The following is a 14,033-nucleotide window of genomic DNA, read 5'->3' on the forward strand; positions in this document are numbered from 1 at the left end:
TTTAAATATAAAATATAAATTATATAAAAATTTTATATATATTTTTTCAGGTTTTTGATTTAATTCAGTATGATATTTTTCATATATATATATATATATATATATATATATATATATATATATATATATATATATATATATATATATATCTACACACACACACACCTTACTTAAACTCACTTTTACTTAATATACATAACGAACTTTACTTGCCATACTTTACTTAACACTGAAAATCCTATACCTAATTAGATATTTCTGATCAAAAAAAAAATTACAAAAAGTATTGCTGTAGTTATGCAATATGATCAAAATTAAGCTTGTCTTTCGGAAATGTCAATGAGACCAGTTATCAATCAGTTCCAAAAAAAAATAAAAAATACAAAACTGATAAAAATACTGAAAACCAATATCTGGTATTTGGCATAAGAAGAAATCTAGAAGCAATTATTTGTAGGCTGGTCATTTTTGAGCGGATACACCACAAGAGTAAGGAAACTGTAAGGAAACTTTTTGGTAAGTTCATGTGCAATTCAAGTTAGTTTTAGTGATATCATTAACATTTCTGGAAATAAGCAAATGAAACAAGGGTTAAGATATCTATACGCATGTATCAGGTTATCCAAAAAAACCCCACCATTGAGCATACTTTTATTCTTAAAATGCTCAAAACAAAGAGAAGAGATTAAGAATATATTTTTATTGGTTTTCTGGCATGAGGTGGAACATCTAATCCAGGAACTGGAGCTTCAAAATGCAATGGCCCCTTCAGATACATCCTTTCGAACCCTTCGAGCGCTCTCACCAGTAGCGAAACTTGGATCCGAGAGTGAAGTAATGCAGGAAGAGGTTTCTCTCCGGAGGAACGGGCCGCTCCAGTCTGAAGAACGTGTGATGCTCCACGCAGGCCTTCCAGAGGTTCTTGCACGCTCTGTAGTTCATCATGTTGAAACCCAACAGAGACTCTCTGTTCTCGGTCTGCGAAACGCATAACGAAAAGAACTGAGACCAGACAGGAGAAAACGAGCCCGGCGTAGATTTACAAATGGATCCATTTTCAACGTGGATCCTAATTTTGCGCTTCGTTTTTAACGTTAACGCTACAGCAAAAAATTACGTTTTCACATTTTATGCTAAATACGAATCAATTAAATTGCGGCCTTCAGCCATTTGTTGAGCAAACATGTGTAATAAGGAACACGATCAGATACAATAATCGAGCAAAAACGGGTTAAATGAAAAGCGAAATCATTTCGTACGTACCAGTTCTTTTCTTAGTTGTATAAAAAACTGTTTCGATTTAAAAGATATTTTTACAATTTTCAACCTGAAACACAAAAAACAGAGGGAAGGGGTGACAGAAGATTAACAACAAGCCCCAGCAAGCGTTCGGGTTACGTTTATTTCAATGCAATTTCCCCATTTATTTAAACGTTTCAGGAGAAGCTGCCGACACTCACCATGGAAAGTGGTTGACTCGTACCCTGTCCTTGTAGACGGAGATGCCGGCAGACAAAACTCCGATGTAAATCTCTGTGTTACAGTGGTCCTGAAATCAAACGCGAACCGTAAGGATGCAGTTTCCATGGCAACGTCAAAACCCACTGCGTTTCAAAGGGTGCTTAAACTTTTGGTGCGCTTAAGAAGGCAGCCTTACACTGGAGATCCTTCTGATATCAGTCAACAGCGCTGGGTGGATTGAAAGAAATAAAACTGTATGCTGACCGAAAAAATACCTAAAACGACACAATAGCGATGGACTGCTGCCTTCTACTTCAAAGTTTCACATGAAATTTTTTTTACCTTTTATTTAATTGTGAAATTTACTAGCAAATTTGAAAATATAAAGGGTTTTCAGGTAGTATATACATATGTGTGTGTGTTTATATATATATATATATATATATATATATATATATATATATATATATATATATATATATATATATATAAGACATGAATAAGTAAGGTAAGATGAGCCAGTCACTCACCCGAGCATAGTGCAATTCCACGCCGTACAGCTCCAGCGTCCGCACAGCATTCAAGTAGTTAAACTCGGACTGAGCTGGTGTGAGTCCACTGCATAAGAGAGAGAGAGAGACTCAATCTCACAGATCCACTAACAATGAACTGCCTTGTTCCACAGATCTGCCTGTGTGTGTGTGTGTGTGTGTGTGTGTGTGTGTGTGTGTGTGTGTGTGTGTGTGTGCTCAGCTGTGACCCTTTGTTCCTCGGTCTCCGCTGACACTCAGTTAAATATAAGAATCTTTAACACACTGGAGGATTTCACGGACATGTCTGGCCTCTCTTACTTGTGCTCTTGGTGAAGTTTGGCGACCTCTTTCTCGAAGTCCTGCGGAGGGCTGGGAACGAAGCTGTACTCGGAGAGGTACCCGGGCAAATGTTCGGAGTGACTGTAGTCCCCCAGCTCAGCTGAAACGCAAAGCAGGCCAAGAAACCATGTGTGCTTGTACGTCAGCGCGAGACACTGTGCGCCCTTCACCCTTGATCTAAGTGAGCAGACTGACTCATTCGCTGCACTGGAAACTTCACAGAGATTCAAATCGCTAGCTCTCCCCCAAAAAAATCGAAGTAGATCATTTATATGAAAATATATCGTGTTGTTGCATAAATGTAATAAAATTTAAAATAATTAACAAATTAAAATTAAACCATAAATTGGGTAAAAATTTTTGTAAATTAAAATTTTGTAAAAATTGCAAACTGAAGCATTACATTTTTACAATTTTCTCTGCAAAAAAAAAGAACAAACAAGTATATTTATCCTAACGTTGCATAATTCTGTACAACTTTACAGAAGCACCTTTACCTTTAGAAATTAAATTTAACAGCGCTATTAAATCATTTGTATTGCTATTTAGATATTTTTAAGCGTGCACAACAAACCTGCCGATAATTCTAATTAAAGATGACAATCGACGCAAACTTATGCGTTTAGTTACGCCTTTCCATAATCATCAAATGCGAAGCTACTACTAAAACACACACACACCGGCTGTGGCGAGCGTAACATGACCGGTTACCACGACAGATTGTTAATTATGTAATAAATCTGCACTAGACGCATTTTTTTTCAGCGTTATTACTGGAAATGGGTCAGACGGGGACAGGAAAGAGACAAAAAGGCAGATCGTGGACTATTTGGCAAAGCGTAGAGCTTTAGTTCATCCGGTGCGGACGGTTATATCACCAGCCAAACAAACAAACACGCAGGTCAGGGAGTCTGAAAATTCACTCGGACCGACGTGAAAACCATCACGGATGGCAAGAACGCACTTGGTATAATGCATGACGGCTTCAACGTTTAAAATAAAGAGCGCCCGATCAACAGAAAACCTCATTACGGGTTCCTCACGTTTATTTGGCACCGGAAAACCCACGGGGCCGCTAATCGTTAGAGCATAAATCAGCTGGAAAACTTACCCTGAACGGCGTAAGAAGCCAGAAGAACCGCGGTGTTTTGTGGGCAAGGAAGTCTAGCGGAGGAACAGAAAGTAAAGCGTGCTTTTCAGAGGAAAACTTTAAACGGAAAAATAGTTTTAATAAATAAATAGCACGAGCTCACCTGCCGCTCAGAATATCCTGCTTCAGTTGCAAAAAGTACAAATACCTGCGACAAATAAATATCAGATATTACATTCCTGGTAGATAATAGATATAATTAGATACGTAATAAGCCCCTCTGACCTTAAATATTTACTCGTAATTAAAGCCAGTATTTCAGTAATTTAACAATACATGTGCATGTTCTCTGATGCTGGTTAAACGGTCATATACGTTATATATATCTTGGTTTATTTGTCGTTTAACAATACCCCCATTTTAAAGGTGTAAACAAATTAGTACAAAAGCAATTTTGAAGCAAGCCAAAAGTAATCAGGATGCATTACTTAAAACTGCCTCATTACGGACTATAACGTCATTTGAAATCAGCAACGGACTACAATAAGTAAATAATTGGGGAAAAATGGGGAAAACAGAAAACTGTACCTTGTGTACTCTTCTTGTAGTTTGCTAGGGTCACTCACAAAAAACTTCACTCTAAACCTCAGATTATGTGGAGACGACCCTAAAAACGAAAAAAGAAAAATCACAAATCAGAAAATCTCATTTTAGGCACTTTAAAACGTCACCTTAAGATAGCTTAAAAAAAAAAGAAGAAGTAAAACGTGACCTACTTTTGAGCTGTTTTCTGATGGGTTTGTTTGGGTCCAGCCACCTCTGAAACACACGGACGTAACCGAAGTTTAGGACACTTTTTGCTCAACGTCTTCCCGATGAGCGCGCACTAAAAATATCGGCTCCGCGACGTGAAAGACAAATCTGCTCGTCGAATCAAAACCGAACAACATCAAACGCGAATGAATTAAAACATTCGCCTCGTTTTACTACGTGCAGAAACAGAAATCAGCATTTCAATCTGTGACCTGAGAATGAACCTTCCTGTTTGTACTGACACCGTGCGTAGAAACCAAAATAACTGCCAAACTGCTCGCTATAAATAATGAAGGTTCACGGGATAATATTTTTGAGTCTTTCTTATCACTGTCATGCGAAAAAACAGAATTTTTTTTAGGTTGACGTAGCTTGAATAAACAAGGGATTATGGGTGATCCGTTGCCGACGGCGACGACGACTGAGTGACAGGTGAGCATCTACCTGGCTGTCAGAAGAGTCGTCTGCTAGTTGAAGGCCAAAATAGTCTCGCTCCGTTAGCTCCAAGTGTTTATACACTACGTCCAACAAGTTCTGCCCCTGATCTTGCTTCTACAAGAGACAGAATGGTTTTTATATGAGTCCTGGACTGTTAAATAAAAACAAAAGAAAGCACACAAAACGAAACATGTTAAAACGTGAACAAATGCGAGGCTAGAGCTAACATAAGAACAAGTCAAATCTAAAAAAAAACGACCTGAAAGTAAACAAAACCAAATAAGAACGAATAGAAACAAACCAAACAAAACCAACATTAAGCCACAACAAAAAGACAAGCCGAAGCCAAACAAAAAACAAAACAACCAAACAAAAGCCAAACATGAACCACCAAAGCAAAACAAAAAACCAAACCAAACCCGAGCAAATAAAATTATAAATAAAACTAATTAAGACTGCATAACATACATACAGCATTGCACACATTGACATTAAGTAAAAACTAAATAAATAAAGCACACAAAACATGTTAAAACATAACAACACAAGCTAGAGCGAAGGAAAATACAAAACAAAATGCAAAAACTAAACCTAAAAAATAAACTGAGCAAAAACAAAGCAAACCAAAACGAATCAAACCAAAATAAACTTATTTGTTCGGTTTAGTTTGTTTGTTTTTGGTGCAAGTTTGATTATTAGCTTGCACCAAAAACAAACTAAACAGAACAAATGAAAAACCAAACCAAAAAACAATAATCTTAACCAGAACAAAGCAAAACAGAAAAAGAGAAAACAAAAATTAAACCAATCCAACTCAAAAAACAACAAATCAGGTCAAATAAAAATCTAAAAAACAAACCATGTTATAAAAATAAAACCATAAAAAAATAAATAACTAAAACAAATCTAAACCAGCCCCTCCTAAACCAAACCCATCAACACAAAACTAAAACAGAGCCAAAGCCCAATCAAAAATTAAGCAAGCAATTAAGCAACATGTTTTTTGGTGACATTAATGACTTCAATTATTTACATGTTTTTCAGTCAAGACAACATCATGTTTAAGTACCAGAGTAATAACATGTTTCTTTTTAAACATAATGAATACAAAAGTGTAGCGTTTCCACAATTTTGTTCAAAATACGGTAAAAGCAAAACTCGAGGCACTTTTGACAGACAAAGGTTTCCGAGCCATCTTAACCCTTCAGCCCAGACGATCCGTGTAGCATGTATGATCACGACAGCCGTGGCCTCGGGACACGCTTCCGTCCAACCCAGGAATGTGAAGCATCTGCCCGAAACAGCCACTGCGAGCTGCACACGCCGAAAAGCAACCCCAGCCGCCACATCGCATAACTCCAGCCAGCCTCTACTGTACCTCACAGACGGCTGGTCTCCTGCGGTGATTCTTACCGACCTGCCATTTAGCAGACATTTTTCCTCCAAACCGATTTATTGCACGCTTAACGGCAGCGCTGCAACTCAGGAGGGAAGCGCTGATACAGCAAAAGTCAGACATCGGTTACTTTGCGGTATCTGGGTCACCTCTACCTAGGATTGAACTCGCGACCTCCGGAAGATCATTATCCGGCCGGCTCTAAATCGCGCGCTCACCGTTTCTGAAAGAACAGTTCAAGTCGGAAATAAAAGTCCCGCCAGCGTTTTCACACGTCGTTCCAGATTTCTTTCACCCGTGGGAGATGCTTTGCCGAAAGTTCGAGCTGCTCTTTGCTTTCGATGGGGAAAAATGTGACTTTCGGCCTGCTTGCGTGACTTAAAATGCAGCGCACGAATCTCACCGAGGTTTACGAAGAACACTTAAACCGTGCGGACCGATTTCTAAAGGTTTTTCGAGAATTTTAAAGCATTCCTTAAAGCCCTTCTGAACCCTTAAAGAGGTTTCTTTAGGACTCCGGAGAAAGAAACTTTAGCTCTTCTCAAAATCCAAAGGGATCTTCAAAAAATAGAAATAGTCTGTTGAGATATTAGGGTCTTTATTACAAAATGTACCCGAGCAAAATTTCCGAGCTTGGTCTTCTGCCAAAAACGCAAAATACTGCAGTCTTGTCAAGTTAGTATTGAGGTACTGTTGCGTTAAAGCGGATGTTTGCATTTCCTGAAGCGATTGTAAGTGCTGCTGGTGAGCTGCCGAGATCCCAGAGTATCCCGAGTGGTCGCCAGGGCGTTGCTACGCAGCCGCTAAGGTGATCTGATTGGTTTTCAGCATCTTGCTGGAAGGGGTCTGAGTGGTTGTTAGATGGACAGATGGTTTGTTATTGGCCAAAGTCCAAAAAATCCACCCTGTGACCTTCAGTGTAAGTTTACAGGATGTTTTGTTATCCATCAGAAGGAAATCTAAGCTCTGATCACGTACAAAAGAAAAAACACACTTGTCCGAGAATGTAGCCCTAACCGTAATGAATATGCGACGAAATTTGGCCTTCTTTAGGAAAACAACTAGTGTTGAGGGTGGATTAGCTTAATTAAAGAAACAATTCGCCAAAAAATAAAAACGTATTCACCTTCAGGGCATCTTCTGGTGTAGATGAGTTTGTGTCTTTATCGGAACAGATTTGGAGAAATTTAGCAGAAATTAAGAGTCAGAAAATCTAGTGATTTGCACACGTTAAAGGGTTACTCCACCTTACAATTTTTGTCATTAATCACTTACCTCCATGTCGTTCCAGACCCTTCGTTCATCCTTCAAAACAAAATCGGAGATATTTTGCATCAAAACCAGTAGGCTTGTGATAGTCCCTTTGACTGCCAAGTAATAAACACCGTCAAGGTCAGGAAAAGTATGAAAGAGATCTGCCATCACGCAAAGAATATAAAAATAGTGACTTTATTCAACCTATTCGTCTCCTCTGTGTCTCCGTAGAGCCATTATGTACGCTCTTCTTCTGAATTTTTGAATAAAGTCACTATTTTTATTCTCTTTGCATGCACAAATTATTCTCGTTGCATCATAATGTTACGGTATAACCACCGATGGCAGACGGACTATTCGGACGATTTCTTTCATACTTTTCTGGACCTTGAAAGTGTTTATTTCTTGGCGGTCAAAGGGACAGTCACAAGCCTCTTGATTTTCATCCAAAATATCTTAAATTGTGTTCCGAAAGACGAACAAAGCTTTTATGGATTTGAAACGACACGGGGGGGAAAGCGATTAATGACAAAATGTTCAAAAATAACTTAACAGGTTTGATTTTCTGCGTTTTCACATCCGTAGCAAGCATTTTGGTAGGAAAGAAGGACAAATGTGGGAAGAAAAGCCTACATTTTAAAGTCAGCGTGCAAGGACCTTTACATCACTTGCTCACCAACGAATTAATTGCAGCGAATGGGTGCCGTCAGAGTAGCAGTCCAAAATAGCAAATAAAACCTTTAAAGCAATCCCCTTCCGTTGCCCGGAGTGGTGTTTTTAACCAGCTACTTGGACTCTACTTGGACTCTACTTGGACTCTACTTGGACTCTACTTGGACTCTACTTGGACTCTACTTGGACTCTACTTGGACTCTACTTGGACTCTACTTGGGAACCCATTCGCTTCAAAGCAGAGAAAGTGATGTAGAACCAAACTCGTCTACATCTCGGTAGCCAAGTTTTTCGGCAAGTTCCCTTTTTTTTTCCTTCACAGACGTTACTCATACGTGAACGAACGCATGCATACTCACATTGGCTCTGAAGGTCTGCACTGTGTTGTCCAGCAGTAAAACGTTACAATCCACCTGCGCGTGCTGTCTCTCTCTGGCCTCCTCCAACGCTCCCACATCGTAAGATCTGCCAGCAGGCAACCGGAAGCGTGCGGTCATTACGGTCCCCACTCCGTCTGAGAAACACACAGAGGCTAAAGGTCACCAACACGCTCACCTGACCACGGTAAACGTTATCAGGCAGTTTAAAACACACACACACACACACACTAGCCCATGTGATCCTACGGCAAACACCATTCACAAACATGCGTCTGTACTCCACCTAAAAGTTCCTGTAAACAGCTGTAAAGCTTGCAGGGAAAACGATTTAAAGATTTTCGCTTTTAGGTTCTACTAGTAGGGAGCAAAAACCAAAACAAGGCACTTAAAAATAAATAGTTTTTCAATTGAAGAAACTTGTAAAGGAAATAGAGTTCAGGGTTGGTGTCAAGATAATTCGGATTCATGCAGCTCGCGGAAGAAAACCGCTTAATATATTTACTTTTTTTTTTTTTTTAGCTCCGTGAGCTAACCTAATTCAGATGACACTCATCCTCTAATACTGAACTCTTTCATTCAAGGTTTTATTGATACTAAACGCTCTCCTCGAAGCAAACAAGGTCACGTTCGGTCAGCTCTCAGATTCCTCAAGACTATCGGCCCGCTGAAGAGTCCCTCAAAAGATACCTATTTATATATGAAAAGATCGAGCAATTTCGATCAGACACACAAAGACAGAAGAATTTCCACGAAGCAGTACGCTGTGAATCTTCCTTTGAACTCCTAGCAAAGAGAGACGTAACATTTACACAATCTCCCACACCTAATTCAATTTCTGACTGATACTGATACCATCAGCAATGACAAAGACACAGCAAGAATGCACTTCAAGACGATAATTAACACTTTTGATGCATAAGAGAAAAAAAACCCCCAGAAAACATCATTTACAGTACGCTAACATTGTTTACGCTAATACTGAACAGTGGGAAACTAAAGGGCTAGCAGGCTAATTAACTCTTCTGCACGTAATATTGCCAATAATTGGACTTAATACGATTACGAATGTGCACTAGTGTTTTTGCTGACTAAAATATACATTTTTACAATTTGTTTTTCTTATTTCGATGTTTTAATTTCAGCAGAAACTGCAATATATTATTTGATATTTCTTTACATTACATTACATTACATTACAAGACATTATTGCACATGTTTGCTCCTAAAGAGTCCATTTTGGTACCCTAAAGATACACATTAGCACTTAAAGTGTAAATATTTGAACCTAAAAGCGTACCTTTTGAAATGGCACCACCCAAGAGACAGCTTTTGCACCTTTGTTTCTGAGGGTTTATAAGTTTACATATCAAAATACTGACTAAATCTAACGGATAGTATGACCAAAATAAAATCCATGGACACTTAACTCTACATGAGACGAATCGAAACTCTTTTGCTTTATGCATTTCACTCTAGAGTCGAGAGAACAAGAAGCAGTGTACTGGACGGCCCACTATGAGATCTCAGACTTCAATCCCCAGCCTTTCTAGAATGATTATTTCCAGACAGCCCACTCTGGACTCTTTAGAGTAGAATATCTAGAGCCGAAAAACTCTAGATTGGCCAGCGTAGGAATCAAAGACCTGACGGTGAGTTTCCTAGATCTAAAAAAAACCTCTTACTGTTTTAGCTCGCTGTAGGGTCTCGGACTCGACACCACCCAAATCTAGAGTCTTTTTTTTTCTTGGTGTTTGACAGACCTGTTCATTTGTGTGTGTCGGGAGGAAAGGACCGTATCCGTCCACAGGGCGGCTGACGGGGAGCAGGTTACGAGCTTATGCGATGTCGTATACAAAGTCTCTTTCCAAGAACACTGGCTTAACACATTCTCGGCACGTTTACTGGTGCTAAGGTCAGGGAAGAGGGTGACTACCATTCAGCGGTTTTACTCAAAGGGTACTCGACCCTGGAACACAAAACATACTTTTTTTTTTAAAAAAAGCTAAAGCTTTACGTTCGTTTGTTTCGTTTTTACAATGAAAGTCAATGGGGTCCAAACAAAAACCCACTGTAACGACAAGAAAACAAAACACCGGAACATTTTACAAAATATCTTCATTTGTGTTCTACAGAAGATCAAACGGGTTTGGAATGACATGAGGTGAATAAAAAAAATGTCTTTTTTGGGGGGGGGGTCGAACTATACTTTTACGGTTTTTACAAACCAATGAGATAAAACGGCTCTTTTTTTCTTTAGGATCATCAAGCTTTCTCTTCCCCTTTTAAAAAGCATTTGCGTCATTTATCGTTCACAGTTGCCGACGTGGTTTATTTTTAACGTTTTTAGTGGTTTCTAAAAACGGGCGCACCTAAGTTTTTTTACACATGTTCGTGCCCTACGAAACGAGCTCCCATAACACTTAAAGGCAGCTGCGTAAATAACAGAGGGTCAGGGTTCGTGACCCGTAGGAACAAACATGCGACCTTTCTGGACGCTCACAGTCGCTTATTCAAACTCCCCCACCCAAGTGATTACAACCATTAATCTACGACACGATCTATATGGAAAGATACTCTCAGACACAAGGTGCCAAATGCGATACATTTTTTTGAGCACGCTTAAACTTTTGAGATTCGTTTGACTGAATTTACACTAGTCTACAAAGCGTCGCTGTCGAGGATCTCTTCGAACAGAAAAAGAAAAACCTCAAAAAGATTTTCAATCGTAAGATCACAAAAACGCAGATCGGCCCTAAAAATAACGTTCATATCTGATACTTACATCAGCGCAGCCTTATTTGTCCTGCGTGTCAATGCAGAGAGGATAATCTCTTTGTATAACTTGCTAAACTGTGATGTGTTGGGTGTGTGTGTGTGTGTGTGTGTGTGGTGGAACATTTGTCTTCTCTAGAAGTTTCCCCGGATGTTACTGAATACCACAAACCCCGAAACATTTACAATTTTTCCGCTGAGTGGGGTTCAGACCACCAACACCTCAGAAGAACAGTGGGGTTACAAAATTAGTTTAATCCCCCGCCCCAAAAACACTCTCACGGTCAGCCCCCTAAACCAATATTTCCATCCTTCTCTCTAACGTGAAAGTATAATGTGTGATAACTTTCAGAGGTTCTCAACTAGCGTTCTGTGAACGTCAATCAAATGCCGAAAGCCAGTAACATTTATATAATTATACACTATAAAAAAAAATTCCGATATATTTTCATATTTCTATTGTCATTTACGCACTTACGTGATTTATTGGACGCACGCAGGTCGCTGTATTATTAACAATTATTTTAATGCTCCATTTAACAAATTGACTTATAGGAAGAAAAACTTCACGAGAATGCTTTTTTCGATTTTGCAAGTAGGCTAGCTGTTTTTACGGTTGCGTGCATAAAATGTTTAATGCATAAAACCAGTCCCTTTGAAGGAACTGTTGGACCTTACACGTAAAAATCGCACGTAAATACTTTAAATATTCAATTTATTGCTTAAATGCCAAACGCAGATCTCGCAAATAATGTCATTCGGCAGCCCAAACACAATCCATAATTAAAAAGTTATGCTTGTAAATATCTGGAAATGTATTTATTTATTTTCCCCAAATTGAATGCACACTTAAAATTTGGCATGTTAATGTGGCAGGCCTGAACGGCACCTTCCAAGATAAAACGTTGTATAAATAAAATCGCATGCCCATCTATAAAACCACAAGTTTTTACATACATACATATAATTGCATGCAAACATCTAAACGCAGAAGCAAAACCAGTGAGCTAGCAGATGAGAAGGCAAAGATGCTAACAGCCCAACAGGCCGTCATTCACTTATTCATTCATTCATTCGACACATCCTCCGTCCGAGTTACCTATTCCACCTGAACCCAAGCCAGCGTTTCGGGAACATCCGACCCTACTGCAATGAAGAGCGTTCCACCGAACGCACTGTAGCGCGACAAGTCGATTTCCTCATGAAAAAAAGGCTTTGTGCATCATCAGTAGAACACCACACATCCAGATCTGGCATTACGGTCTGTTGAAGAATGCGCACTTACACACACGCTCGCACACCAGGGGGACAGAACAGGAGATGATGTCACCGACTCAACCAGGGGAGATGCGTAGTGCCCAGAAAACAATTAGAACAAACCTTATGGTGATACATTGCACCAATATAAGGTCCTCTGGTGGATCCAACTGTATGCAAGCAGATTATTTGCATGCAAAGGATGAGAGCCGAGGTTATGTAATGATGTGGCAGAGAAAAGAAGGCACAATGGGGAGCAGAGGAGACGTACAGATGTGACATAAACCTTAAACAAACACAAAAGCTCAGATATATCTCGCATGACAGCTGAAGGATCTGGAAAAGAGGCCATTGAGAGGGTTGCCAGGTATCAGAACAGAACGAAACGCGCTATGCATGCAATCCATGTTGCCCGGCTGCACGAATCACGGACACCGCATGCGTTCTGGCCATCATATGGATGGATTATCTTGACATGCAGCAGAAATTAAAACCCTGGACGTTACATAAAGGCATTCGCGTTGCACCCGAAGCAAACCTTTGCCTAAAAAAAAATCGGCGTGCAAGGTGAACGCACGCTTTATGCCTCTGCCTGTGCATCATTTCAGGGATCTGGAAGCTTGCATTGGCTGGTTTGGTTGCTATGCAATGGGATAAAAAAAGGAAGACAGGGTATGCATGCATGCATGAATGGTGACACCAATACAGAAATACAACCGTAATGCATGCTTACCTTCATATACAGGTCTAGGAGAGTCCAGTGAATTGAAGATGATCTTGAATTATGATGAAAGGAGAATAGGAGGGGGGAGAGGGCAAAACGGCAGCTCATCTGCAGGAAAATCACCACATTGCTGTAGATGTTCACATTACATTCAATTCGTGGGGCCTCTGGCACAGTAACGAGTGATAATTCCGAAACGGGAACGCGATCCTGGCTTCTTCTCGGGCGCGGTGCATTAAATACAAGCCTCAGACGCAATTGCAATCTCCTCCGTGGCTGCTGGCCGGGTTTAGCTCTATAATCCCGCATATGTCTCTGTATTGCTGCTACTGGCTGCTGCGGCTGCAACGTGCAGCGTTAACATGGCGCAACCGCTCACGCCCCGCCTACATTCTCATAGGTCTGCCGCGGGGGGCGTGGCTGGTGCTCGGGGGCGGGGCCTCGAATGCACAGATACATATGTTCACTTGTCACCCGGAGATAGATAGATAGATAGATAGATAGATAGATAGATAGATAGATAGATAGATAGATAGATAGATAGATAGATAGATAGATAGATAGATAGATAGATAGATAGATAGATCTAAAAAAACATCTAGTCATTAGCTTATTGTATATCATTAAATGCAAAATGGTTGATAGTTGTCATAAACTGTCAAACATATTTTCTACACATTTCCATTAGACTTTAGGTGGATATCAGATGAAATAAGGGCCAGTGTTGTGTGCCATGTTGTCAATCATGGCCTTGCAATGGTGCAGCTAAATATTGGGAGATCGCCCCTATCCTCAGTATCGTAAATCAAACATTTATGTCTCTTTCAATTGCAGTAATGTGTAAATTTGCCCTTTTGAAATGGATCTATGACATACATAAGAAGCGCAACCTTCTGCACTTCAG

The 14,033-nt window shown here is 39.8% G+C and overlaps 1 protein-coding gene across 1 annotated transcript in view; it reads right to left on the reverse strand.

The window, feature by feature from the left end:
• ptpn4b (protein tyrosine phosphatase non-receptor type 4b) overlaps positions 1–13,484 on the reverse strand; it is a 27,443-nt gene extending 13,959 nt beyond the window's left edge. The window contains exons 1-12 of the mRNA XM_043223229.1: positions 13,139–13,484; positions 8,356–8,510; positions 4,681–4,788; positions 4,200–4,242; positions 4,012–4,090; positions 3,587–3,631; positions 3,445–3,497; positions 2,313–2,433; positions 1,992–2,079; positions 1,461–1,549; positions 1,264–1,327; positions 806–978 (exon numbers count right to left, since the gene is read on the reverse strand). Of these exons, the coding sequence (XP_043079164.1) occupies positions 806–978; positions 1,264–1,327; positions 1,461–1,549; positions 1,992–2,079; positions 2,313–2,433; positions 3,445–3,497; positions 3,587–3,631; positions 4,012–4,090; positions 4,200–4,242; positions 4,681–4,788; positions 8,356–8,493 (1,001 nt within the window). The 5' untranslated portion in view covers positions 8,494–8,510; positions 13,139–13,484. The remainder of the gene's footprint in view (positions 1–805; positions 979–1,263; positions 1,328–1,460; positions 1,550–1,991; positions 2,080–2,312; positions 2,434–3,444; positions 3,498–3,586; positions 3,632–4,011; positions 4,091–4,199; positions 4,243–4,680; positions 4,789–8,355; positions 8,511–13,138) is intronic.
• Between the last annotated feature and the right edge of the window lie 549 nt (positions 13,485–14,033).

Source organism: Puntigrus tetrazona, chromosome 22, assembly GCF_018831695.1.
Source record: "Puntigrus tetrazona isolate hp1 chromosome 22, ASM1883169v1, whole genome shotgun sequence".
NCBI classification, from domain to species: domain Eukaryota; kingdom Metazoa; phylum Chordata; class Actinopteri; order Cypriniformes; family Cyprinidae; genus Puntigrus; species Puntigrus tetrazona.